The sequence below is a fragment of the Brassica rapa genome, chromosome A09 (assembly GCF_000309985.2).
Source record: "Brassica rapa cultivar Chiifu-401-42 chromosome A09, CAAS_Brap_v3.01, whole genome shotgun sequence".
Classification (NCBI taxonomy): Eukaryota; Viridiplantae; Streptophyta; class Magnoliopsida; order Brassicales; family Brassicaceae; genus Brassica; species Brassica rapa.
The window spans coordinates 28,677,782-28,704,842 of record NC_024803.2 but is presented as its reverse complement, the minus strand read 5'-3'; the positions used below and the strand labels follow the sequence as shown (position 1 = coordinate 28,704,842).

At 36.1% G+C, this 27,061-nt stretch overlaps 3 protein-coding genes and 1 long non-coding RNA gene across 9 annotated transcripts; 3 read left to right on the top strand and 1 right to left on the bottom strand.

Annotated features, from left to right (window-relative positions):
- Positions 1–4,566: 4,566 nt before the first annotated feature.
- LOC117127796 lies at positions 4,567–8,311 on the top strand. The gene is made up of 2 exons (XM_033278467.1): positions 4,567–4,731; positions 7,331–8,311. The coding sequence occupies exons 1-2, from the start codon at positions 4,567–4,569 to the stop codon at positions 8,309–8,311; spliced, it is 1,146 nt and encodes a 381-aa protein (XP_033134358.1).
- Positions 8,312–8,970: 659 nt separating this feature from the next.
- LOC103838957 (MACPF domain-containing protein NSL1) lies at positions 8,971–12,381 on the top strand. Its single transcript, XM_009115419.3, has 7 exons — positions 8,971–9,626; positions 9,752–9,993; positions 10,392–10,578; positions 10,658–10,741; positions 10,824–11,007; positions 11,084–11,250; positions 11,436–12,381. The coding sequence occupies exons 1-7, from the start codon at positions 9,270–9,272 to the stop codon at positions 12,129–12,131; spliced, it is 1,917 nt and encodes a 638-aa protein (XP_009113667.1). The 5' UTR covers positions 8,971–9,269; the 3' UTR covers positions 12,132–12,381.
- Positions 12,382–12,721: 340 nt separating this feature from the next.
- On the bottom strand, positions 12,722–19,872 carry LOC103838956 (protein NUCLEAR FUSION DEFECTIVE 6, chloroplastic/mitochondrial). Of its 6 annotated transcripts, XR_004451211.1 has the most exons (5): positions 19,410–19,872; positions 19,210–19,325; positions 13,395–13,435; positions 13,078–13,172; positions 12,722–12,945 (listed from the first exon to the last, which is right to left on the bottom strand). XR_004451211.1 is itself a non-coding variant. In XM_033279526.1 (4 exons), the coding sequence occupies exons 1-3, from the start codon at positions 19,682–19,684 to the stop codon at positions 13,416–13,418; spliced, it is 411 nt and encodes a 136-aa protein (XP_033135417.1). In that variant the 5' UTR covers positions 19,685–19,872; the 3' UTR covers positions 12,722–12,945; positions 13,395–13,415. The 6 variants fall into 6 exon arrangements, 4 of the variants coding, with proteins under 4 accessions (XP_033135417.1, XP_033135418.1, XP_033135416.1 ...); XR_004451210.1 differs by lacking the exon at positions 13,395–13,435; XM_033279526.1 differs by lacking the exon at positions 13,078–13,172.
- A 277-nt stretch (positions 19,873–20,149) lies between these two features.
- Positions 20,150–26,845, top strand: LOC117128060. The gene is made up of 2 exons (XR_004451212.1): positions 20,150–23,834; positions 23,911–26,845. It is a non-coding gene; the product is annotated as an uncharacterized LOC117128060 (long non-coding RNA).
- Positions 26,846–27,061: the final 216 nt, after the last annotated feature.

The window sequence follows — 27,061 nt, the reverse complement described above, 5'->3', positions numbered from 1 at the left end:
GTGTCTAACCAGTCTCGGCGTCATGGTGATACACAAGACCTTGCCAAAGAGGTTCTACCAAACTATATAAGAGAAAAGGCAGTGTTGGTTCCTAATCTAGCAGTCACTCCAGCCAAAGAATGGTTACAACTCGACACAAACTCATGGGCCGAAGACAAGTAACAAGCAAGCTCGAGGTCGACAGTGAACTTCGAGCTCGATCTCGACCAAGTCAGGAGAAATCCCAAGAGATTTCTGCAATCAAGTTATCAAGATGAGAAGTTTTTTTTAAAAGTTATCAAAAAGAGGAGATATCGAAAGTTCGGAACGAGATAAAAGGAGTGGAGAACATGAGAGGAGGGACACACATTCCAGCTTACACATACACATCTATGACCTCGAGCTCTTACTGCCTAAACACTTCGACCTCGTTTACACCTTGTTCTTCATTAGTTTTAGTCTCATTCTTGTTCATAAAAACTTGTAAACTCTTTGACATTAATATATAGTCCATTTTCGTCTACTGAATCTAATTACATTAATGTTATAAGGATATTATTGTTTGCAAGTTTTTTTACCCTAATTTTAAAAGCAAACATTATCAAATTTCTAATGTAGGTTTTAGGATCCACATGCAGAAAAAGATGACCACACGTCTCTTTAATTAGGTTTTCCGCAAAGGAGACAATTTTGAGAATGACTCCCTTGTTGCTAGCCGATCCTTCATATCAGGCCGAACAGCTATATATGAAAGTACCGCTTGTCAAAACCAAAAGCAAACGGAACCATGAGGCAATTTGGCGAATGTGTTCTGATTTGTTCCCAGGTTTGACGAGATGAGAATTGACCTTTATATGAATCCAAGCTGGTTTGCCATAGTATAAAATCCAGCCCAGTACCAAACTGACCGCGGTAACACCGATTATTGATGCCATCCCTGCGGGTTGGTAGTTTGGTACCATGCAAAAATTGAACTATAGAGCTTTGGTTAGTCTACTTGCTGTTGGATCACCAACCACTAGGATTGTTGACTGATGTGTTCAAAGACAATATGAAAGGATGGATATTTCAAATAGATGATGAGTTAAAGAAAAAAATCCAACCCGGTCTTTAGTTGGGTCTTTCGCAACTGATGAATTATATGCGTTAAATATTTAGGTTTCAGCATTGGTTGGGTCCATCGCAAGTGATGAGTCATGCGTGGCTGAGTTCTATTTTCCAGACAAACTAGAAAAAAGAACGTGAAAACAAATCTATCCCTAAGTCACTTCGAAGAGTTTAATAACCGACGCGATTGCTTTGCCAAGTGTACATATGACGTGATAACCAAACCAGCTATTGACTCCTGAAAAGCCCTCTCTTCATTACATTATACCTTTGATACAAAACAAGTTAACTGTATGATATTAAAAGAAGACATGGGCTGTAATCCGCTATCCAATCTGGTTTTAAATAGCCCAAAAAAGGCAGGAACATCGCACATCCTAGGAGTCTTGATGATGGTTCCTCGTGTTTCTAGCATGTCTATGTTTCTCATAACTACCTTTGCTATTGTCATCATCTCTACCGTCATGGCAAAACCCACTATATCGACTAACAAGTCTCCATCCCAAGATTTGGAATCTTCCTATAAGGTGAAATCCATGAGCTTTTTGTCAAAGTTATATGGCGATTACGGGTTTTGGAACCCTAACCCAGATTACAGAGAAGGTTTTTCTAATCCCGGTCCACTTCCACATGGCAGCTTAGGTCCCAAACAGACACACATAAGAAACCAAAATGAACCCCAAAGTGGTAACTTGTGTCGGATATGTTCTTCAACTTTGCTACTCTCGGCTTTTGATACATATGGGTGTTATATAAATAAGGTAGTGGTGATAAGGCATGTATACTTACTGCGTATGAATATGAAAAATTTACGCTCTAGCATACTTTATCTTTTCTCCATAACATTCTAACATACTTTCTCCATGTGATATACTTTCTTATGTGCTATTGTCTTATTTACCCCCGAAACTAGAAATTATTTAGTTACCTTTTCTTTCTCTTTATTTTTCTTTTATCGTGACCCAACATCTCATTCTCTGACCTAGATCCCCTTCATTTTATTGTTCTAGCGGAATTGCGAAGGCAGCCACCTCCTCCTTCTCGACGAAAACACAATCTCCTGTCAATGTTTCACCGGTGTTAATCGTTGATTATATAAATCATAATGAAGAGTATGACCACTCTTACTTGATTTTAATTTCCTCATCCCATGATTATGGCTATTGTTGACAACTAGATCTCCTTCTATGGTTATGCAGAAACCGGAGAAAGTTTTCGTCAAGATACGATGTATTGTTTGCAGGATACCACTTCTACTCACCCAGAAAACCCTGACCACATCAAGAACTCAATTCAGGATATCGAACCTACTTCTCCACTTAGCAGCTAGTTCAACGCTGAGCAGTTTTCAAACAACCCTTGGTCTAGCCTACTAACCACCGACCACATCTTGCTTGACCACCCAGACGAAATCATCACCAGCGATCATCCTATCACTGCATACAACCCAGTGTGTCAGCCCTCCGCATACCCGATACATTTTTCACCCGACCACGATTCTCCCACCCACACTTCACCCAACCACACTTCTACACAACACAACTCTCCTGGCCAGCCTCCGCTGCAAACATGTCCGCTGACCACAACTCGCCCAACCACACTTTCCATCTCTTGACCATGCGGACCTGCACACCGAGCAAGGAATAGTCAGAGACCAATAGCACAATTACTTAGAGATACCAGTTTATGTTGAATCTAGGTTTCGAATCCTTAGCACACCTTCACTGAACAGATATTGTGTTCTTTCCCAACGAGAAAGAAAGCCAGCAATTACTTCATCTAAGTTATCACTTTTAGATAGTAGGTTTCTACTTGATGTAACACCAACCATCCGATTCGTTTTAAAATAACTTAATCTGATGGTTCACAACATATCTCATATTTATTAATAAACCTAATAATTTATTGCAAGCAGAGGAATAATACAAGTATGGTCGCTTTCATACTTTAAACTTGAACAGACTGTGAGATTTGGTTGAAAAGTAAACGTAACATTTAGTAAAAATTCGTTCACGAGAAAGGTATTTATGGAAGTGAAAAATCAAAAGTAAGTAAAATAGTACACCTCAAATGTAAAGTACCTAAATATGTTAAAGGTCCATGACAAAGTAACCCATCATGTAACTCTCTCTATAAATATTGTGTTCGTTTGTGTTTTGTAGTAGATATATTATATTATATATATGCAGTTTGTTCACTCTCTATAAAAATCATGTATGTGTGAATATAATCTTAAGAACATTTCATTACTTATAATGATGAGTAATAGTTGTTCTCAAGAATCATTCCTATAAAAAACGGATTGAAGAGATAGACAAACCCCCAACAAAATTACATTCCTTACTAAATTATTCAAATAATACCCCCCCCCAAAAAAAAAACTCTTCACACTCATTAAGCATTTTGGTTAGTTAAAAATATATTTTTCATCAAACAATCAAGATAAAAGATTCGTTTCTCCTTCTCAACTATCAGAACAAACCAATGAGGAACACAACAATCTAGAATTGCACAGTAAAAAACAAGAGAGTATGGTTTTCTAGCAACTGTGTCTCCTTTGCCCTTAATTACATTATTAGAGAGGATATGCAGAACTTCTTTATGTGAGTGTATGAGATTCAGCTAGTTTAGAAACAGGGGCCTAGGTGTTTGCTTGTCTCTCTTTAAAATCATTCGAACATATTTTAAATAACATTTCTAAATGATTAAATTGTTTTCTAAATTTTAAGACTATTATTATGTTTTATAAATTGTTAGGAACCCTATCATAAAAAGCATTAGTTGTAGTTATTGTATATACTATATACTATACGATGGTGGTATTGTGGCATACGAGTTTTAGGCTGCTAATCAACTTGAGTTTAAAGGCATTTTATTTGTTAAAGAGTTTAAAGGCATTTTATTATACATGATCACACGGATATATGTCCCATTGCTGAGATCATTTGTATATTTGGAGAAAAAGTTCATATGTGGATTGTATCTCCTATCAAAATTAGGCTGCACAATTCCATAGGTTTACGATACTACGACTGTAACTGAAATATCATTTTTAGAATAAATTGTTTTGGAATGCATCATTCCACTGAATTCTAAAAAAATATTTACCAGTCACACTAAAAAGTTGTTTAAACCAATTCTACATATTTCATTTTTGGAATAAAACAAAAAAAATAAATCATTTGTAAAATTTATTTCTTTTATTTAGGAGTTAAAATCTTTGTGAATCAATAGAATGCATGGAATTCATTATTTCATTATAAATCTCAGTTTTTATTCCACTTCATCCAAAAAGGAAGGAGGATTGGGTTCCGATCGTTCGAAGAATTTAATATAGATTTATTAGCTAAACAATTTTGGCGATTGGAACACAACCCAAATTCTTTACTTACCAGAGTCCTTAAAGGGAGGTATTTTAGAAATTCACATTCTTTCAAAGCACCAAAAGCTTCAAGACCATCCTATGGCTGGAGAAGCATTATGGCTGCAAAAGATCTTGTCACTAAAGGTCTTAGACGAACAATAGGAACAGGGGAATATACACTGGTTTGGCAAGACCCGTGGATACCGGATGAGACCGCCATGCCTCCTACGATAACACTTGGTTATGATCCGAACCCGAGAGTGTCTGACCTAATCGATCCTGTGAAAAAATAGTGGGACAATTCTAAACTCAGGAAATTTCTCCACCCCAACGACATACCGTTGGTTCGAAGCTTAAATCTCAATAGAAATCCCAGTCGGGATGGATATTGCTGGAACCTAACCACTTCTAGGAAATACTCGGTCAAGTCAGGCTACATGCTTGCAAGATCAAAACCAGATGAGGATACTGAATTTAGGAACCATCTACCTTCCCTCAACCCGCTCAAGGAAAAAATTTGGAAAGTCAAAACCGGAAAAAAATCTGCCATTTTATGTGGCAGATCCTATCGGGGGCAATTTCAGTCAATGAAAACCTTTTCAAAAGACACATTAGGAATGATCCTAGCTGCCCAAGATGTGGCTATGCTGAGGAAACGATTAACCATACGATTTTTACATGCCCTCCCGCTATGCAATGCTGGGCCCTCTCTACGGTTCCTTCGGCTCCGGGAGTCTTCCCATCAGAAAATCTCTATACCAACATGGATTACCTCTTTTCAAGATCCAATACGGGTGGAACTATGGAGGAATTAACCAGGGTCTTCCCTTGGATTATTTGATATATATGGAAAGCCCGGAATGAAAACTGTTTAATGAACGTGAATTTTCACCTATGGACACAATTGCTTTGGCGATACGTGAATGTAATGCATGGTTTTTGGCCAATGAAGTGATCGATCCAGGCGAAAGCACCATGGACTGAGGTACTTACATTCATATGTAGGGTGGACGAATCGTGGAAAAATGATGAAACCACGAGTGGAGTAGGATGGATCCTACAGTTACAAGACGGCTCAATAGATATCCTAGGGCTCCAAGGCTGTCATAGACAAATCTCACCGCTTCATACTGAACTACGTTTGATATGAGCTTTGAAATGTTTACTTCGCCATCAGTGTTACTGCAATTATTTTGTTACTGACTCTCAAGAGCTAGTCAAAATGATCGCTACGGCTGAAGACTGGCCGGCCTTTGCAGCTGAACTTAACGAGTTTAAAACTTTATAGACATCCTACCAAGATGGACAAGTGGCCTACAAGAGCAGATCCAGTAACACCAAAGCAGACTTCCTGGCAAAACAAGCTCGAACAAGGAAGCGTGTTTTCTCATATGTTAACACGTGTATGCGACACTGGATCGACATTCGCAACTCAGCTTTCGCCGATTCGTACTAAGATTTATCTTTGTATCTTATCGTGAAAAAAAAATATTCCACTTCATCCATTATTTCATTTATTTCTATTCCACAAACAATCATTCCTATTATTCATCATATTCCATATAAAAAAACAGTTACAGCCTATAAGTTAACAGAAGTTATTGTATAATAATACTTGAAAGTCTAATATCTCGTCTAACGTCGTTACTGTTTCGATCATACATGTGATGAACTCCGTGTAAAAGATACAATTTATGTATTTGTTAGCTCTCTGGCAATTGCAATTTTCCATATGTACCAACTATGGTGTGGTTGACACTCAATCAAACAAAATCAACGTTCTTATGGCAAAATCCTACACAGAAATAAAGCATTGAATCGTGATGTAACGCCTTTCCCTCACAGCATTGCACTATGAGAAAAGTCTTCCAGCGAAAGTGTCATGTCACTACAGGTTTACATCAAATTTCGTCAGAACATTTGACCTATTTATTATAAAATGTCCCCAGCAGCTTGGAGCATGCCTAGGCTCATATTCTGCTGAACCAGTTTTAAAGAATAAGCGGCCTTTCATTCACACGTTTGGTCGTGCATACCATACACATTTCATTTCGCAAGGACTGCAGCATATCTACGATGTTCTCTCTTTTCTTTAAAGAAGAATGTTCTATATTAATTTATAATCTTTTTCATTCCGTTATAAATATATTTTTTACAACACATTATAAATACCATTTTATGCATAGCAATATGAATAACAAATCTATAATGTTCTTTGTTAATACTCTATATTTTAGTTCTCTATTTATTAAATAAAGTATCATAATACAAATAAATCTAAAAATTTGATTTTAAAACAAATATATACACACATATATGTTCCAAAAATATATACATATATGTACAGATCTACTGATTTATTTGATTGAAATGTAACTAGTATCTTTAGCTATAATTGTTTTTCTACAAATATAAACTAACCAATTATGTTTTAATATTAGCTTTTAAAGTTATTTCAAAAAATAAAAAATAACTCTAAAAGTATTATTTTAATATTAAAAATCTTATTTTCTAAAGAATTATAGTAGTAATTAAAAAAAGAATATTAATGTACACATATATTTTTCTGTAAAACTGCTACTCCCTCCGTTTCATCATAAGTGTCACTTAGACATTTTTCACACATATTCAGAAAATGATTGAAATGTATTTATGTTTTCATTAATTACGTCTAATTGACCAATAATATTTGAGATAAATAAGTTTATTTAGCTGAAATTAAGTAAAAACTGCATTGTAAATCTAAAACGCATAAGGCAAAGGTTAAATGGGAGGATCTCTGCTACCCTAAATCGGAAGGTGGACTTGGGTTAAGACGGTTAAGGGATTCTACAAAAGTGTTTGCTTTAAACCTGATTTGGAGGTTGTTTACGCTATCAGATTCTTTGTGGGTTTCTTGGATACAACATTACCTCTTGCAAGAAAGCTCCTTTTGGGATGTTAGAGATGATTCGAACGGATCTTGGATATGGCGGAAACTACTGCAGTTGCGCCCCCCTGGCTTATCAGTTCTTTAGGTTTGAGATAGGCAATGGAAGAAGGGCTTTTTTCTGGTTCGATGGCTGGTTTCATGTGGGGAAAATAATCGACATTACTGGAGCTGTTGGTACACGCTATCTTGGCCTTAGACGGAAAGCGCGGGTATGTGAAGCAGTCTCAAACTCCCAGTGGAACGTAAGAGACCAGCGGAGTAGACACTATCACAACTTGCATACGATAATACATGACGTACCAGTTCCTGCACTTGAGCTTGGTGAGGATGTGATCCTTTGGCGGCACTCAGAAGATGATTATCACGATAGCTTCTCTGCTATTAAGACGTGGCATCAGATTCGACATAAACGAGATGAAGTTAAATGGAGCACCAGCATTTGGTTAGCTCAGGGGGTACCGAGGTTTGCATTCATAACCTGGTTGGCAGTTCTGAACAGACTTGCTACTGGCGATCGAATGCGAGCATGGGGTCTTCATCAGGAGTGTGTTCTATGTGGTGAGAATGATAAGACGCGCAATCATCTATTTTTTGGCTGTCCGTACTCATACACACTGTGGGACAAACTGGCTAGCAGATTGATTGGTCCTGGAATCAACCCTGATTGGAATGATAATCTGATGATGCTTCAGACAAGGCGCTTTACTAGAGTGGACAAAGTTCTTGTGTGTCTTCTGTTTCAGGCGACTATATACCACATATGGAGAGAGCGGAATGCTAGACGACATCACAAAGGGCCTCAGACACTGGAGCAGGTGATAAAACTGACGGATAAAGCGATAAGGAACAGGATCTCATCTCTTAAATATGCAGGGGATCATAAGTTAGGTGGTCTTATGAGTAGATGGTTTGAGATTAATGGCATTTAGCAGTTTCTTGGAGTCAATTTTTTTTTCCTAGTAGGCTTTAGCAATTCTTTAACATTCATTTACTTGTAAATGTCTTTTGAGTGATCAATAAATTTGAAATTTCACCCAAAATAAAAAATAAAAAAAATCTAAAACGACACTTTTTATGTAACAAGAAAAAAAAACTAAAATGACACTCTTTAAGAAACAGAAAAAGTATTACATATAGATAAATAGAAAATTCTACAGACCAAATTCTACGGCTAACCAATATGATGTGTAGGCCTGGGACGGATCCAGATATCCGGGAAATTTAGGGTACCCGGATCCGGATCCGTTGGATTCGTTAATTTAATATTCGGATCCGGATTCGTGGCTTCCGGATATTTGAAATCCGGATATTCGTCTTGATATTACATTACCCGCGGATATCCGGATCCGAATCCGTTAAAATAATTAAAAATAAATATTTTTTTTATAAATTACATATTTTTAAATAATACTTAAATCGAATATTTATTTAAAATTTATAAATATATTTTTGTATAATTTTTTTAAAATTAAAATATAATATTATAAGACTAATTTATGTATAAATATCAATATATCAAATATAAATATCAATGAAATTTAAAAATTTAATATACTTTTAAAATACGGATTTGGAGTCGAGATCTAAAAATTAAGATATTCGGATTCGGTTTTAACGGATCCAAGATTTTGCTATCTGATCCAGACACCCCAAATATCCTATTTTTGGAACGGATCTCAGATCGGATCTGGATCTCAGATAATAATCTCAGGCCTTAATGATGTGCATTTTGGTAGTCAAATATCATCAAACCTTAAAAAATAATACTGGGAAAAAACCGAAGGATATAAAAAACATTCTCTAAAAATGATTCCAATTTCACACTTAAAAAACCATAAGTCAAAGTAATGGCGTGTTGACTATATCTTCTTTCGTTGACCCCTCTGTATGTTTCTTCTTCTTCTTCTTCAACACTCGCCACAATCTTTTGAAATTTCTTCCTCCTCTCCTCTTCCCTTCCTGGTTCGTCAATCGATGGCTTCCAATAACTCCCGCCTCGACGCTCAATCCGCCGCCGAGAAAGCGGTATCGGTGATCGGATTAGGCTACGATCTCACCTCCGATATCCGTCTCTCCGCTTGCAAATCTACACCCGACGGATCCAGCCTTCTCAAAATTGACCCGAGCCGGAACAGAGACCTGGTTTTCCCCGGAGGGATCGTCGTCAACAACGTCTCGAGCTCGATTAAGTGCGATAAAGGCGAACGCACTCGTCTCCGCTCCGATTTACTCTCTTTTAACCAGGTTTCCTTCGTTAACTTCTTCCACAAGTTATCAAATTACTCCTTTTAGAGTTTTCGCAAATATTAAGAAAATATATAAGTATTAAATATTGAGGGTTATTTTTTTTTGGTCTGTCGGCTGTGTAGATGTCGGAGAAATTCAATCAAGACATGTCTCTGTTGGGAAAGATTCCATCGGGGGTGTTTAATGCTATGTTCGATTTAAGACAAGGATGGCAAAAAGATGCGAGCTCTGTGAAGACGCTTGCTTATGATGGATGGTTTATTAGCTTGTTCCGTGTAGCGCTCGTTAGGGAGTCGCAGTTGACACTCCGTGATGATGTCAAGCGTGAGGTTCCTTCTTCTTGGGACTCTGCTGCACTTGCTGGGTATGTTTGATGAATCACAACATTAACTGATGCAGTGTAGAATTAAAATAAACATGAATATTTTTATTATTATATTATTTGTGTTATTAACCCAAGTTATTTATATATATTTTAATTGGTTTTCAAAATTTTATCTACGATTTGGTGTTTATTTAGTTGTAGGAATTTGTCTATAACATTTTTGTATTCTTCATTATTAGTCAGTTTTTGATCTATTAATGAAAGTGATTTTTAAACAAACTTTATAGTAAGAAAAAAAGTATTTCCTAACCTAAGAACTTTTCATAAAGCACCGAGAATGGTATTATCAAACTCTAAAGCTTCCGCTCCATCATTAACACATAAATAATTGTAGCAATTGTGTAAAGATTGAGATATTTGGTGTTTCTTTGTTTCAGGTTCATTGAAAAGTATGGTACTCATATGGTTGCTGGAGTTACTATGGGAGGCAAAGATGTTATTTACATGAAGCAGCTGCGTAACTCGACTCATGATCCTGACCAAGTCCAGCAACAGTTGAAGCAATTGTGTAACAAAAGGTTTTCACCTCAAAGTATCTCTCCTGCTGCTGGTAATTACCCAAAGGTAAACAGTCTTAAGAAGTTGTCACTCTCCATTTGCATTCTCTCAGTGCAAAAACTGAAACGTTTTGATGGGTATATAGGAGGAGAGTCCTATCCAGTTCGGGTTGCATTCACAGTTTGGTTCCTCTCTTAGTCGTCCTGTTGTCATGCACTCCAAGAACGAGGTCGGATTCTTTTCACCAGTGATTTCACTTGGGTTTGTTTTATAGTTTAAACCTGAATAGACATGTACGTTTGAATCTACAGGATTTGGTGAGCATTTGTGTAAGAAGAGGAGGTATCGAAATGGGACAAAGTCATGATCGTTGGCTCTCAACGATATCACAATCGCCCAACGCCATATCTATGTGCTTTGTTCCCATAACTTCACTCTTGAGTGGTCTCCCAGGAACTGGATTTCTTAGTCATGCAATGAACTTATACCTTAGATGTGAGCATTTTGGCTTTTGTAGTTTAGTTACTCAATGGCTTTATTCAGGTAATAAGTTTGTATAAAAATGTTGTAGATAAGCCACCGATGGAAGAGTTGCATCAGTTTCTTGAGTTTCAACTTCCACGCCAATGGGCTCCAGTGTATGGAGATCTCCCTCTTGGACTACGCTGCAGAAAACAAAGTTCCCCTTCACTTCAGTTCTCTTTGTTGGGTCCAAAACTATATGTCAGCACATCAAAGGTACGTAGTATATGTGTTCTTCACATTGTTTTTTTCTCTTCACATTGTTGTATTTAAAATAAAAAATTTTAACTTAAAAAAAAAAAAAATTTAACATGGTTTTTTTTCTCTTCACATTTGTTGTATATAAAAATAAAATAAAACTTTTAACTTGATTTTAAAATATATAAAATACTGTTTTAAAGGTTGATTCTGGTGAGCGACCAGTAACGGGAGTACGTTTATTCATGGAGGGGAAGAAAGGAGATCATCTAGCTATCCATTTGCAGCACCTCTCCTCGTCTCCTCCAAGTCTCCAACTCTCACAGGACGATACCTACGAACCCATCGATGAACCATCAGATAAAGGATATTATGAGGCTGTGAAATGGGGAATATTCTCACATGTATGCACCTTCCCGGTTCAGTACCACGGAGCACGTTCTGATGACGCAGCCTCTATTGTGACCAAAGCCTGGTTAGAAGTCAAAGGTATTGGTATGAGGAAAATTCTGTTTTTGAGGCTCGGTTTCTCACAAGTTGCTACAGCTAGTACACGTAGATCTTGCTGGGATAATCTCTCTTCTGATTCACGCAAATCTGGTATTTTCTCGATGATTAGTACAAGACTAAGCGGGGGGTTAAGTTCAACAACCCCGACAACAGCGAAGCCAGTGTCTAAGGTTTATATAAACTCGGCTGTTTATCCTAAAGGGCCATCACCGCCTGTGAAACCGAAGCTGCTGAGTCTTGTTGACACTAAGGAGATGGTGAGAGGTCCGGAAGTACCACCTGGATATTGGGTTGTGACTGGTGCTAAGCTTTGTGTAGAGGCAGGGAAGATATCAATCAAAGCTAAATATTCTCTGCTCACTGTTGTCTCGGAGGATTCGCTGGTCTGAGAGATTCATTAAGTTACAAGGACATGGAGGGGTGTCGTCTATGGGGAACACAAGTTAGTGTGTCTTGTTGGATTTTTGCAGGTTTCAGTTTGTGATTAGCTTTGAGGTTGATCTCATCAGGTGTTGTGAAAAGATTTATTTATTTATAAGCACATGAAAATGTATCATTGTTAATAATAACTCTTTGTTACACAATTTGGATTTGAAGGAGAAGACTGAAAATCCTCAAAAACAAGGCATGTCCTGAATAGCTCTAGCTCTTCTAGTTAGGTGTCCTTGTTCTTTGATTTATACTATTTATGAATCATAAGTTATGATGAAGGAGGGAGGATGGTGAGGGTTTATAGATTGGCAACAAAACAAGATGGTGATTGTGGTAACTCTCATGTAACGTACGTAGATAATGATCCCCCAATTTACGTCTCGTTCGTTCCCGAGTCAATCAAAATACAGATTGGTTACTCTCTAGTCTCTCTATTATTCACCAATCGCATTGGCCTTGTCGACTCTACGCTCATCACGTGTCATTTTAGGGCTTTCCGACCTCTCTGGCTCATTTGTGGTTTTACTTTTGGTTAAAATCCATAAACTTATATGGTCGGCAAGGTTAAACTTATAGTATTAGATTTATACAACGGAAAGAGCTTTCAGAGAGCAATGATACCTCCATGTTTTATTTATCAATATCTAGTAAAATTGTTTATAAGCAAAAAAACACCTCTTAATTCTTATGGTTCAAGAATCAAAACAATGTGGTCTTAAACACACTTCCTCTTTTTTACTGCAAAGGCGAGAAGGAAGGGGAGTCATCCATCTACAACACACCATAAACAAACGATGCATGCACTCCATTAGAAACTTTCACCATAGGAAAAACAAAAGAGACCTACAAACTTTTATTTGTGACCAAAGAGACGCAAATTGTTTCTTTTATAAACTGCCCTACGTTCATGTTCAAGAAACCAAGAAGCTTCTCTTTTTAGACTGAAGGCATCGCGGACCTCTCCCCAGTAATCCATCATACAACATCATCATTGCAATCTGAGTGAATACAATGTATCAGTGCTAATGCATATGCTAATGACAAGTGTTCTAATCCGAAAGGTTCAGAGAAATTATAAATAGTTATATCAAACAGCAGAAACAACTAAGACAACCACGCAGAATTAACCACAGGTGACTCATGTTATCTAGGAAAAGAATTGCCTAAAGAAACAAGTAAAACACCAAACTCCCAAAGACTAGAGGATAAAATAGACTCACACAAGTTTTGTTGATTCATCTTCATCTAGTCTCGTCTAGACCTACAAAGCAAAAACAAATGATTTGTAAAACAATTTTGTGAAGATAAGAAACACTAATAGACCTTAAGGGAATAGACCACCTACTATATAGAAAACGCAAAGAACCTTGTTTCATGAATTCACGAGACTAGAGTAACATGGTAGGATACAAAGCAACATATAACACTGGAACATTACTACAAATCTCTCCACTAAAACATTCAAGCTACACTGAACATGTATACTAACTACTATAGAGAATCGCGATGAGAACAGAGTGTTGGATAAGCCTCAAGAAAGATTACTTGTGTGTTAAGTTATTAAAGATAAAGATGAATAACTTAATAGGTTTAGGATAAAGATAAGATTCCTAGATTAACATGTAATAGGATAAGTTAAGAAGCTCATATATAAAGAGATCTAATGTAAGATGATCTCTACAACAATAGAGAAGAAAGTTAAGAAAGAAATAAAACGAAGAACTGTTTTATAGTTTTGTGTCTTTGAATTAGGGCTGTTCAATATGGTAAAACCGAACCGTACCGAACCGAACCGAACCAAAATAGACAATATAGTTTGGTTTTGGTATATACCATATAAACCGAATGGATATAATTTTATAAAAACCGTAGGATTTGGATATGGTTTGGTATATAACCGATTAAACCGAATAAACCGAATAAAACCGATTAAAAGTAGAAACATGTAAATATGTATCTATTTTATAACAATACATGAAAATCTATTTGTTACATAAGTTAAATTTGTGTTAATAACTATTACCATAATTTTATAGTAATAAAAACCTTAATTTGTAAAACACTTGAAATATAACTAAATAACAATACATCGCAATTCAGACATCTTATTTTCTAAGTCTTTTTTTGATCTTTTTGATTTATTTTAATCTTCACTAAATTAATATGAAGATTATAAATTTGATGGACAATAATTAATGAAAAATTTTCAATTGAAAAAGCATGACTTTAATGAACACTAAATATGGAAGAGTGGAAAAACTTTTCTTTCATATTTCTGTTTTGTTTCATATTTTTATTTTTAAAATTTCAAGCTTTGATTTTAGTTATAGATTTGATTATTTTATTTGATGGTAGAAGCATTTTTACTTTTTTGTTCATTTATTTGAACATGTAATATATTTTTAATAAATGACTATGTTGACAATATGATTCTAAAATTCATATAATATAATCTCAAACAAAATAATTATGTTTTTTAGTATAAGACCGAATAAACCGAAAACCGACGGTATATAAACCGAACCGAACCGAAGTAAATATGGATTTAGAATGGTAGTTATATTTTACTAACCGAAATACCGAAAACCGAAAAAAACCGAACCGAAACCGAACCGATATCCGGATTGAACACCCCTACTTTGAATACTTTATTTGGTATCAGAGCTCGTGTTTATCAAAACGATCACAAGAGTGTTTGATACAGAACTATGGAGGATTCAAAAGCATTGGTGAAGATAAAGGATGGAGTGCCTGGTGCTGTGGTGTGTCCGATGTTGACAACGTCGAACTACACAGTATGGGCAATGAGAATGAAGGTGCTTTTGCGCGTTCATAAGGTGTGGGAAGCAATTGAGCCAGGAATAGAAGATGAAGAAAAGAATGACGTAGCTACCGCTCTTTTGTTTCAGTCGATACCTGAGGGATTGATTTTACAAGTTGGTGACCTAGGTTCCCCTAAAGTGATTTGGGAAGCTATACGAACAAGAAACTTGGGTGCAGAACGCGTTAAATCAGCTCGACTTTTAACTCTGATGAATGAGTTCGACAGAATGAAGATGGACGACTCAGATAATATCGACACGTTCTCAGGAAAAGTATCAGAACTTGCATCAAAGGCGAGTTCATTGGGTCAAAGCATCGAAGGACCCAAGATTGTGAAGAAGTTTCTAAACAGTCTACCTCCAAAGTTCATCCATATGACTGCATCATTGGAACAACTCTTGGATTTAGAGACAACAAGCTTTGAAGATATTATTGGAAGACTTAAAGCTTATGAAGAACGAATAAAGGGTTTTGAAATTTTTGAGCAACAAGGAACGCTTCTGTACTCAAAATCTGAAAAATCCTATGATAATGGAGGAAGAGGAAGAGGACAGAACAGAGGACGCGGTCGCGGTAACAGAGGTAGAGGTCGTGGCAGGAACAATAATGATGAGAGAAGCAAAGAAAAAAGAGACTACTCTCAGATTGTATGTTACAACTGTAAGACGAAGGGACACTTTGCATCGGTTTGTACCGAAAAGAAAGAAGAAGAAGAGCTCAATAAAACAGAAACAGAAACTGCTGAAGCAGTTCTGTATATGCATGAACTTGTCTTTCTCAACGAAGAAAAGGTTATGCCTAAGAAGCTTGAGATTGATGAAAAGGAAGGAGGAGTTTGGTACCTTGATAATGGTGCCTCTAACCACATGACAGGAGAAAGATCGTACTTCTCCGAGATCAACGAAAACATCAGAGGGAAAGTAAAGTTTGGAGATGGCTCATTCGTTGACATAAGTGGAAAAGGGTCGATTCTTTTTGAAGCTAAGACAGGAGAACAGAAGCTATTAACTGACATCTACTTTATTCCCGAGCTACGGAGTAACATCCTAAGTTTAGGACAAGCAACCGAGCAAGGGTGTGATGTTCGAATGAAAAATAACTTTCTAACCCTTAGAGATCCTGAAGGGAGATTACTCGTGAAGGTACTACGATCCGCAAACCGGCTCTACAAGATGAAGTTAAAAGTAGGAAGAGCTGTGTGCTTGCACGCGAGAATGGAGGAGGAACCATGGAGATGGCATGCTAGACTTGGTCACGTAAGCTTCAAGACAGTAAAAGCTATGGAAACACACGAAATGGTCTATGGCCTGCCAAAGATAAGTGAAGAAAGGGGACTCTGTGATTCATGCTTGGTAGGAAAGCAAGCGAGACAATCTTTTCCCAAAGCAACATCGTTTAGAGCGTCTCGTCCTCTTGAGCTTCTACACGCAGACCTTTGCGGTCCAATCTCACCGGCAACTCTCTCCCTCAACCGCTATATCTTTGTCATCATTGACGATTGCACAAGGTATATGTGGTCGATTTTATTGAAAGAAAAGAGTAATGCATTTGAAAAGTTTAAAGTATTTAAGAAGCTTGTTGAGAAGGACTTCAACAAAGAGATAGTGACGCTGCGTACTGACAGAGGAGGTGAATTTACCTCACATGAGTTCAATACTTTCTGCAACAACAACGGAATTAGGAGGCATCTTACAGCACCCTACACCGCACAACAGAATGGTGTGGTGGAAAGAAGAAACCGTACACTTATGAAGATGACACGGAGCATACTAAAAGCAATGGGTGTGCCTAATTACTTATGGGGAGAGGCAGTTCTTCACGCCACGTATCTGATTAACAGAGTTCCTACAAGGGCTCTAATCAATCAGACTCCCTACGAGTGCATAAGAGGAAAGAAACCAAGTGTATCTCATATAAGAGTTTTTGGGTGTATGGCTTATGCAAAGAAGGATGCAGGACAGTTAAGAAAGCTTGATGATAGGTCAGAAGCTGCTGTTCATCTAGGTATTGAACCTGGAACCAAAGCGTACAGACTCTACAATCCTACTACGAGGAGAGTTATTGTTAGTAAAGATGTAGTTTTTGACGAAAAGGCTCGTTGGAATTGGAAGGGAGATGGTAAGCAAGTCCAAACAGAGCCTGGGATGTTTCATATGACTTGGGAATCTACAAAAGACAATGGAAGTGGTCCTTTTGTCGTTGGAGCTACTAGCGAAGACAATAGTACAGAACCAGCGGCGAACTCTACTGAAGAAACAGAGGAGATCAGTCCACAGGTAACCGTAGATGAACAAGAGCCTACACAAGAGGTAAGACGTTCATCAAGACAAGTAGTCAAACCGGGCTACCTTAAGGACTACGTTCTTCTGGCTGACATAGAGTGTGAAGTGTTGTTGCTTGCACTCAATGATGAACCGATGTCTATACAAGAAGCACTCAAAGATAAAAGATGGAGGCTCGCATGTAAGGATGAGATCGACTCTATAGATAAGAATGAGACTTGGGTTCTTGTGGAGAAGCCACACGGAGTGAAGATAATAGGACTCAAGTGGGTCTTTAAGATCAAGCGCAACGCAGACGGAAGTATCAACAAGTATAAATCAAGGCTTGTTGCAAAGGGGTATGTTCAAGAGCACGGCATAGATTATGATGAGGTCTTTGCCCCTGTGGCTCGGATAGAAACCATAAGACTTCTTGTAGGTCTTGCTGCTGCTAGTAAATGGCAAATCCATCACCTAGACGTAAAGACAGCCTTTTTACACGGTGAGCTGATGGAAGATGTATACGTAACACAGCCAGAGGGGTTTGTGAAGAAAGGTGAGGAGCACAAAGTTTACAAGCTCAAGAAAGCTCTATACGGTCTCCGACAAGCTCCTAGGGCATGGAACACGAAGCTCGATCAGATACTGAAAGGATTGAAGTTTAACAAATGTGCGAAAGAAAGCTCAGTCTATCGCAAAGAAGAAGAAGATAAGCTACTGATAGTTGCGATATATGTCGATGACTTGTTCATCACGGGAAACTCTTTGGAGGCAATAAAAGAGTTCAAAGCGTCGATGTCTAAGAAATTTGAGATGTCTGACTTGGGGTTATTGACCTACTATCTCGGAATAGAGGTGAAACAGAGCTCAGAGAACATTATAATAAAGCAAGAAGCCTATGCTCGACGAATACTGGAGGAAGCAAAGATGAATGACTGCAACTCAGTATGCATACCAATGGAGTTTGGTCTGCAACTTTCCAAAGCAACGGATGAACCAGAAATTGATGCAAGCGAGTATAGAAGGAAGATAGGTTGCTTGAGATACTTAATGCATACAAGACCTGACATGTCGTTTAGTGTTGGTATGCTAAGTAGGTTCATGCATTCACCGCGGGAGTCACACGGGAAAGCCTTGAAGCAAGTACTAAGGTATTTAAAAGGCTCTTGCGGTTATGGCTTGATGTTTAAACGTGGTGGATCTCAAGAACTTGTAGGGTACAGTGATAGTAGTCACAACACTGATCCAGATGATGGAAGAAGTACTACTGGACATCTATTTTGCCTCGGCGACACGCCAATATCTTGGTGCTCGCAGAAACAAGACGTGGTGGCTCTATCCTCATGTGAAGCCGAATTCATGGCAGCAACAGAGGCTGCTAAACAAGCTATATGGCTTCAAGAGCTAATGAGTGAGATCATTGGAAGAAAGATTGAAAGAACACTGATTTGCGTGGACAACAAATCAGCCATTGCAATCGCTAAGAACCCTGTCTTCCATCGATGCAGCAAACACATCCATAAACGCTTCCACTTCATCAGGGAATGTGTTGAGAGAGAGCTGATAGACGTGGAGCACATACCGGGAACAGAGCAACGCGCAGATATATTAACCAAGGCGCTGGCAAGGATCAAATTCAAAGAAATGGCGGAGTTGATCAGAGTACAAGATCTAAGTGAAGATGGCTTGAAGCTTAGAAGGGAGAATGTTGGATAAGCCTCAAGAAAGATTACTTGTGTGTTAAGTTATTAAAGATAAAGATGAATAACTTAATAGGTTTAGGATAAAGATAAGATTCCTAGATTAACATGTAATAGGATAAGTTAAGAAGGTCCTATATAAAGAGATCTAATGTAAGATGATCTCTACAACAATAGAGAAGAAAGTTAAGAAAGAAATAAAACGAAGAACTGTTTTATAGTTTTGTGTCTTTGAATACTTTACAGAGTACCTTCAACGATCCAACCACGGCGTGAAGCGGAGACCATGGAATTGAGCAAGGCGGAAGCAGTGGCAGTGTGGTAAGGGAGCATCGTCTCCACGCAACAGCTCAGTTCTACGGGAGATCTTTCATTCCCAACACAAAAGAATTCATTAAGATTGGAGCTAATCAACAGAATCAGTGTTTCGGGATGGTTCTCACTGGCTTACCTGAAAATGCGGTTTGAAAAAGAGCTCTGTTTAGGCATCCCAAACGCAGACCGAGGTGATGCCGGCGGCATAGGTTTGGGACCGGTGGAGAACTTTGACGCAGCGGCGGATGCTCGGCTTGCGGCGGACCGGAACACGGATCTTGCGGCGGACATTGAATGATTAGGATTTTCGATTAGGCCTTTTCTTTCTTCTCTTTTGTGAGAGAGTTTAGAGTCAAGGGAGTGGTCCAGTGCACCTACAGTAATTTTAAAAAAAACAGCCCGTTTAAACATTAATCAAAATCCCTTTTCGGAAATTCGGTAGGCGCTATACGTACGTTCGGGTTGGGCTTAGCGCCTAACGTAAAAATCGGGGATTAAGCAGAGATTAAGCGGAGCCTAGTTTTAAGTATATTTTATATATTTAAATACGTATATATATAATATGTAGTTTACGTATTCATATCTGAGAAAGTTGCGGTGGCATAGTGGTAACGGTTCTACTCTACTGTCCCTCAAACCCGAGTTCAAACCTCCCATTCGCCTTATTTTTTGCTTTTTTTACCAAAAAAATAAATGAGTGGCATTTTTGTAAATATCTTGTCGTCTTCCTCATTAAATCATTAGGGTTTTCTGGGTTCTGCAATTTTTCTTCCTCGCCGCCATTGATTTTCTTCTTCTAATCTTAACTATTGTTGCTGTTTAGTCACTATTTACACTTTAAAACAACACATTAGCTATCTTATTAAACGATTTCGAGTATCAGAATGACGATAAATGAAGATTTTTTTGTACCAGCCGCCTAGTTCGCCGAGTTGAGATCAATCGCCACGGCCAGGGACCGCCGAGCGTTTAACCGCCGCAAATCCGGTCACGGCGGCCGCGTTTTAGAACAGAGATCAAAATGCATAATTACGGCTTCAATTGGTGACCATGAAAATAAATGAAATAAACATATAAATGTTAAACAAAATTTCATTCAAGTAATTAAATTAAAAAAAAAAAATATATATATATATATATATATATAGCGGAACAACACTCCTCATCAAATTTAGAAGAAGAAAATACTCTTCATTAATTCATCAATATATGAGGAACATAGATAAATATGGTGGGATCCATATGTTCTTAGTTTGACAAAAAATTCAACTTAATTGGTATCAGTTTTGAAGAACAACAAATTCATCATCATTTTTTTCCTAAACTGTCTAGTGATTTTTTGAACATTAGGTTTTTTCACTATTTTTCATGCTTACAACCATTGTAACTTGTGACTTGTGGCTAGAGAAGACTTGCTCCTGCTGTGAATATGGATTTTATAGTAGCTTGTTGAGTTTATGCATTCCTCTGTGCATCCATATTATACGAAAGAAATAGATTCCATTAGGTATGCTATGGAAATCATTTACAGTAAAAGTGTATATTGACCATTTCTTTCATCTATGGCGTTAATCCATTCATTAAGATACGTCTCAAGTTGTTTGTTTGTTAGCCCACTCATTTGAGTCAAGAGATTCATACAAAATACATGTTTCTAAGTTGTCTTCATCATAGTTTTATATACTTTACATGAACACACATTATTTGGAACAAAAAATGAGAGCCTTAAAGCATTAAGCCTGATGCTTCTTGCTAAACCAATCCAGCACCTTTCCTCGGCATGTCTCCAACTTTGGTTTCAGGTTCTTCCCTTAGTATGACACTTTAACCGCATTCCAGTGGTTGCTTCTCGTCTTAATCCTCTGATACTTTTAAAGAGTTTCTATTTGGTTGGTTGCATTCAATGTTAAACCAACTTAATCATAATCACCGAGACGGTTCAACTTAGATCTATATTTTTTTGATAAAATGTTAATGGATTAAATAATAAAAAATACGTATTTACAAGATAGTCAATAATAAATGTTTAACGAACATAAATCAAATGCTAATGGGCTCCTCCATGAATTATGGACGAGCATTAGAATAAGCACTACAACTTTGGTTTTTCAAAGTATATTGTCGACCTAATAATTCTGCTCAAACCGTTTTGTTAATCACTGAAAAATTGGTTGACAAACCATATACTTGCTTGTGCTTTCTTTTGTTTCCTATGTTTCACTACTGACATATTATCTAGGGACAAAATACAACAAGTTTAAAAAATAGATTCAAAATCATAACAAAAATATAAGAAAACATAAAATATCCATAAGTCAAAATATCAAATATCAAACATAAGTTTCAACATTAAAAACACATTTGTTCAATATATTAGAAATAAAAAATAAGCTAATCATCAAATAGCTCATTTTAAAATTTAGATCATTTAGTGAGATGTTGGCAAACTCCAAGAATCCTACATCTTCCATAGAATCAAATCCATCTCCACTAGTAGTCTAGTATCCAGACGCGAAGCCAAAAGATTTATTCTATGAGTGCATCATTTAATACAAAAATCAGTAAAAAGAATCGAACTTGAAAACTATGGATGCATAATATGATTTTTACCAATTTAACTAACAAGTTCTGTTGGTTTTAAGCTTAAAATTTTAATTTTTTTTTATTTTTGTGGATGCATTTGCACCCTTGTTGACAATATGCCTTTGCCCTTGTTAGTATCTCACATATTAGTCTTTTTAGTTTCATATTGGTTAGAATTTCTTAATCAAAATTGTAGGTTGTTGTGGAAGAAAATCAAGTTTTGGACACACTTAACATTTAATTTTCCTTCATTAGTGGATGAATGAATGAATGGGTGAGGACGTACTCCAACTAGCTCAGTCCATGATTCCATGAAGAAGAATTATGTTGCCTTAGTAACTTTTTTTTGTCACAATTTGGAGTTAAAGAGTTTAAGCACAAAAATTAGTCCACCAATTGTTGGGTTATATAGTAGACATCATTGAAATGAATGTGTTAAACTTCAAAAAATCACTGTTCATAGAGAGTAATGCATATTCCTCTTTAACTTTTATATGATCATTATCGATTAATTAGAAATAATTTTTGAAAACATTTCATCCTTTCACGTGAAAGTTTTGCATTTTTATGTAGACCATCATGAAAAATCTTCATTTGGCCATTCATCATTAAAAATATACAAAACAAAAAATATGTATATATACAACAAAAGAAAAATCACATATCTTAAAATCATACATTGAATTTAAAGAATGACCTAGACAATGTAAAAGAATGTTATGTTTTGCTCAGCGAACCACCAAATTTTCATAAATAAACACGAGATTGAATTTAGACATGGGCAATTTTCTCTCTTGTGAATCTCAATCTTCACATTCTCGATCATTTAATCCCACATCCCATATATTATCTCATAAATAGGTCTTGTGAAATCAATAATGTAAGGCATATTTTCATATTTTCCCACCAATGATCATTCACAAAGTTTTCTTTCACAGTGTCATCATTTGTGTAAGTAGTCAACTCTTCACTTATAACTATGGCTTGAAGACTCCTTTTAATAAAATTTTATCTCTTAAGCATCATAGGCGATTGAGGAAAAATTATGGATCATCAACCGAAAGTAATCTAATACTAAAAATTGTTAGACTTATGTTATGGATCATGGTAAAATGTTTTAATTTATTGCAAGGGCCTTCCCATGAATTTCAGTAATTCTGTTACACTCATATGTTTCTTGATTTTTTTCCACATTATTTATAGCACAAATATTCCTCAAAGCTAGATTGAGAGTATGAACAACACATGGTGTCCAACTGATATGAAGAAACCTACCCTTGATAAGGTCTCAAGCAACCATACAATTTGGTGCGTTATTACTTATACAATATTTTGATCATCCATTTGATGAATAACTTTTTTCATAAATTTACCAATGAAGAATTTATCTTTTATTTCACTGGAACAATTCTTAGCCTTAAGAAACACATGACCACATCCAAAAGTATCTATGAAATTAATCCAAGGGTTTCTTAAAGGATCGCTTCAACTATCACTCACAATCATCACCCCTTTTTCTTTTCATGTTGATTTCAGTTTGACATTGTTTTTCTTTTCTTGTCGTGCTAAAGTCATCTAAAGCTTATATAACCTGGAGGTACATAGCCATCAATTTTGTTGGCAGCAACAAATTGATAGGACCAATGATGGGAGAACATCATATTTGGACCTGCACTTTTACCAAGTGCGACAATTCGTACATGCAAACAGTGTTATCTTTCCCCGTTATGAACGATGAATGAACTGTTGTGTCAGCAACGAGGATAGAGAACGACATCGTTTAAGAATGGGTTTGTGGGCAAAAAGAAAAATAACTCAAGACGGCTTTATTTTAGAGTTAAGCTTAAAATTTCTGTTTCTTCTTCCTTTCTCTTCCCCGGCGACAGACTCAAAGGTTTTAGGTTTTTGACCGCAAATCAATAGCTTCTTCATCAAACCCAAACTCCTCCTCTGTATCGATTGAAAAATTAATTCATAGGTTAAAGTGCCCAAATTCTCGTTAGTTTCTTTTCTTATTTTCTTCCGCTCTGCCTTTGATTCTTTGAATGTTGCAGGAAATTGGAGACACAAATGTGAAAAGGACAGAGGGATGCCAAGTACATGTAAGTGTGGAGAAGGGTCATTGATTAGGATTTCTGGAACTGATGAAAAATTATGTTTGAAAAACCTTTGAATTTTGAAAACTCTAATTCTAGAATTTACTTCCTTTTAGGGGAAATCAGAGAGTCTAGATACAATAACTAATATTTTTCTTTCAAATTGTGATTCCTATAAGCTTCATTTATGATTGTGTGTAAAAACTTCGTATTTTAGAGAACTAAAGTTTTTACTTTGAACCTTGAGTCTCCCAGAGAAGAGAAAGGAAGAAGAAACAGATATCTTAAGCTCTAATCTAAAACAAAATCGTTTAGGGTTAATTTTTTTTTCCCACAAACCCATTCTTAAACAATGTCGTTTTCTATCCTCGTTGCTGACTCAACAGTCCAGTCATCATCCGTAACAGGTAGATAACACTGTTTGCTCCAATGTATGAATTAACAACCTTTTTTTATATTTCAGATATGCATATTTGATGAAACCATAGTGAAAGTATGTAAGCGCATAGTTCTAAACTTCTAATGTGCGGGTACGAATCGTCGCACTAGATAAAAGTGCAGGTCCAAATATGTCGTTTTTTGGACCAATGATAGCTTGGATTTCTTACAAAATTAAATAGTATATGTCCTATAAAAAACATTTGCAATTTCTTGATCTAACGAATCTCTAGCTTGAATTCCAAATGATCCAACAATTGGGAATGCAAAATTTCCTTTTCTTATAACCATTATTAACATGCCATAGAAACTTCTCTAGATCCATATTCAATTTTTTTTTTCAGATTAATTTTCTAACTTCCGCCTCGCAAACTTTTTAACTAGTAATTTTTCTCGTCCACAAAGAGAAATCATATGCCCTTTCACTCCAAATAAATGCATGTTGACTCTGGAACATGATCTTTGTTTAATCTCATTACAAACATTTTATTTAGATTTCTAATTCCTCCTGTTACTCATAGCTTCTCCAATTTAATTACATAACTAGAACTTGACTCGCACGCCCGTGCAGTTGTTAATTTTCACATTTTTTATAAATTGTTTAAAGAAAATTTTAAACACATAAGTTATCCTATTTTTAGGTTTCTACAAATTTATTTGGACCCAGAAGGATCTGAATCCGAATTCCATCCAAATATTTACAATATCCGAATACAATTTAGTTAGATTATTTGTTAACAGTAGACTCAACTTGGGGTTCAAAGCGTCTGTTAATAGAAGGACTATCGTCTTCTTCATGCTGGGGTGAAGAATTTAGGTCCATCGCAATAGCAGATAATCAATGGTAAAAGCAATACAAAATCCCAAATTAGATTATCTGCAAAGCGTAAATAGAATTTGGAAATACACAAATTATCAAAGGTAAGGGAATATGTCGATCTTTTTTTGTTTCTATGATTTATATTGAGCAACCAAACATAAGAAGGTGAACGAACGAACCACCAAGCAGAGCCCTTTAACAGAATCTAACCAATACACAAATCACTAACTATCAGAATGAATAAAGACGGCGTGTTACATAATATATGCTATTCAATCCACAAATTTGATTAGATGGCAAGAGTGAAATATGATAATTAATTTCAATTAATTGATGATCTATTTTTAATGAATAATACAATCAATTTGATTTACCTTAGAGGTTTATATTATGTAGATACATACGTGAGATGCACTAATGGAGAATAAGTGTAAGGTAATATCTAAAACCGGTTGGATGTAAATTATGGTTATAAACTATTAAATGTTAGTATCATTTATGGGATCTTTTTCTTAACTGATTGTTTACTTTTAAGGAAAGTCTTATTAATATTGGAGTATTAATTGCCGTAACAAACTAATCACTGTTTTCGATAAAAATTAAAAACGTCTTTAATAAAATAAACAAATGATTGTTTAAATTTCAGTGGTACAAGTTGGTAAATACTAAGATGAAGTAAGGGTGATTCTCCAAATGTAGTTCAGTTTTAATAGATTGGATTCTATAATGGAGGTTATGATATTCCAAGTCCACAAATACTTCAAATAATTTTAATTTCTTTCTATACCAATTTTTTATATGTTCAAAGCCTATGTTACATCTATAAGCCTTTCTTGAGGGTGCCAATAGTTAGACCAAAACATCACGGATTGAGCATTATGTAATTCTATATACGAATAAATTGTGTTGCAAATGGCATTAGTTTAAGAAGTTTTCTCAAAACCCATGATTCATCTAAGGTTTCTCTACATCCCAGAAAGAAACTTATGTCAGCAATTTTAATTTTTTTTGCAACACATTTAGGTAAAAAATGGGTTATATATTCCCTTTTTCTCGTACGATTATAAAACCCATTAGCAGAAAAATGCCATATCATTCTTTTAGTTAGTTATTTATCATTAATAAAGAAGTAGAAGTAAGCTCGTTTTATAAAAAAAAAGAATAAATAGAAGCTAATGCAATTTTCTTAATACAAATTGATATCATGATTAATTAAAATTATTTGAATAAATACGTAAATAAAATATCCTACTATATAAAAGGAGCTACTTTTAAAATGTTTAAAGAGTGCCACGTCAGACGAAATATTCCTGACCAATCATATTGACATGTCATCACGGATTGGCCAATAAAGAAATAACTTGGAAAGAGCAGATCATGTGTTTTCTTATCGAGCAGCAGATCACGTGCTTCAGTCCAATAATTAAGTTAATCTTCACAGCCCAGCTTTACCAAACACTCATGACCCAAACAAAATACTACTGACCCAACCTAATTTTATTAAATAAAATTTGTTTTTCACCAAGCAATATATAATACAATCATTTTTTGTAGATCTAAAGTGGTACGTCTAACTATATGGGACAACGAGATGGCTAATTTTAAGGAGTTAAATCGCATATCTACCAGGAAAAACCAAATCGTAATCATCACAAGTATCATTCCACGGTTACATGAAAATAATAAACTAAACATGAAGTTTATGTCAAATTAAATGCTTACAAATATTTCACTATTACAGAGAAACTATCACTCACAATCACACCAAGATCGCGCTTTTATTTTGACAACGACATTGATATCATATAACGCTTTCAAAAGAGGAATAAACTGATATCCTAAGCCTGATGG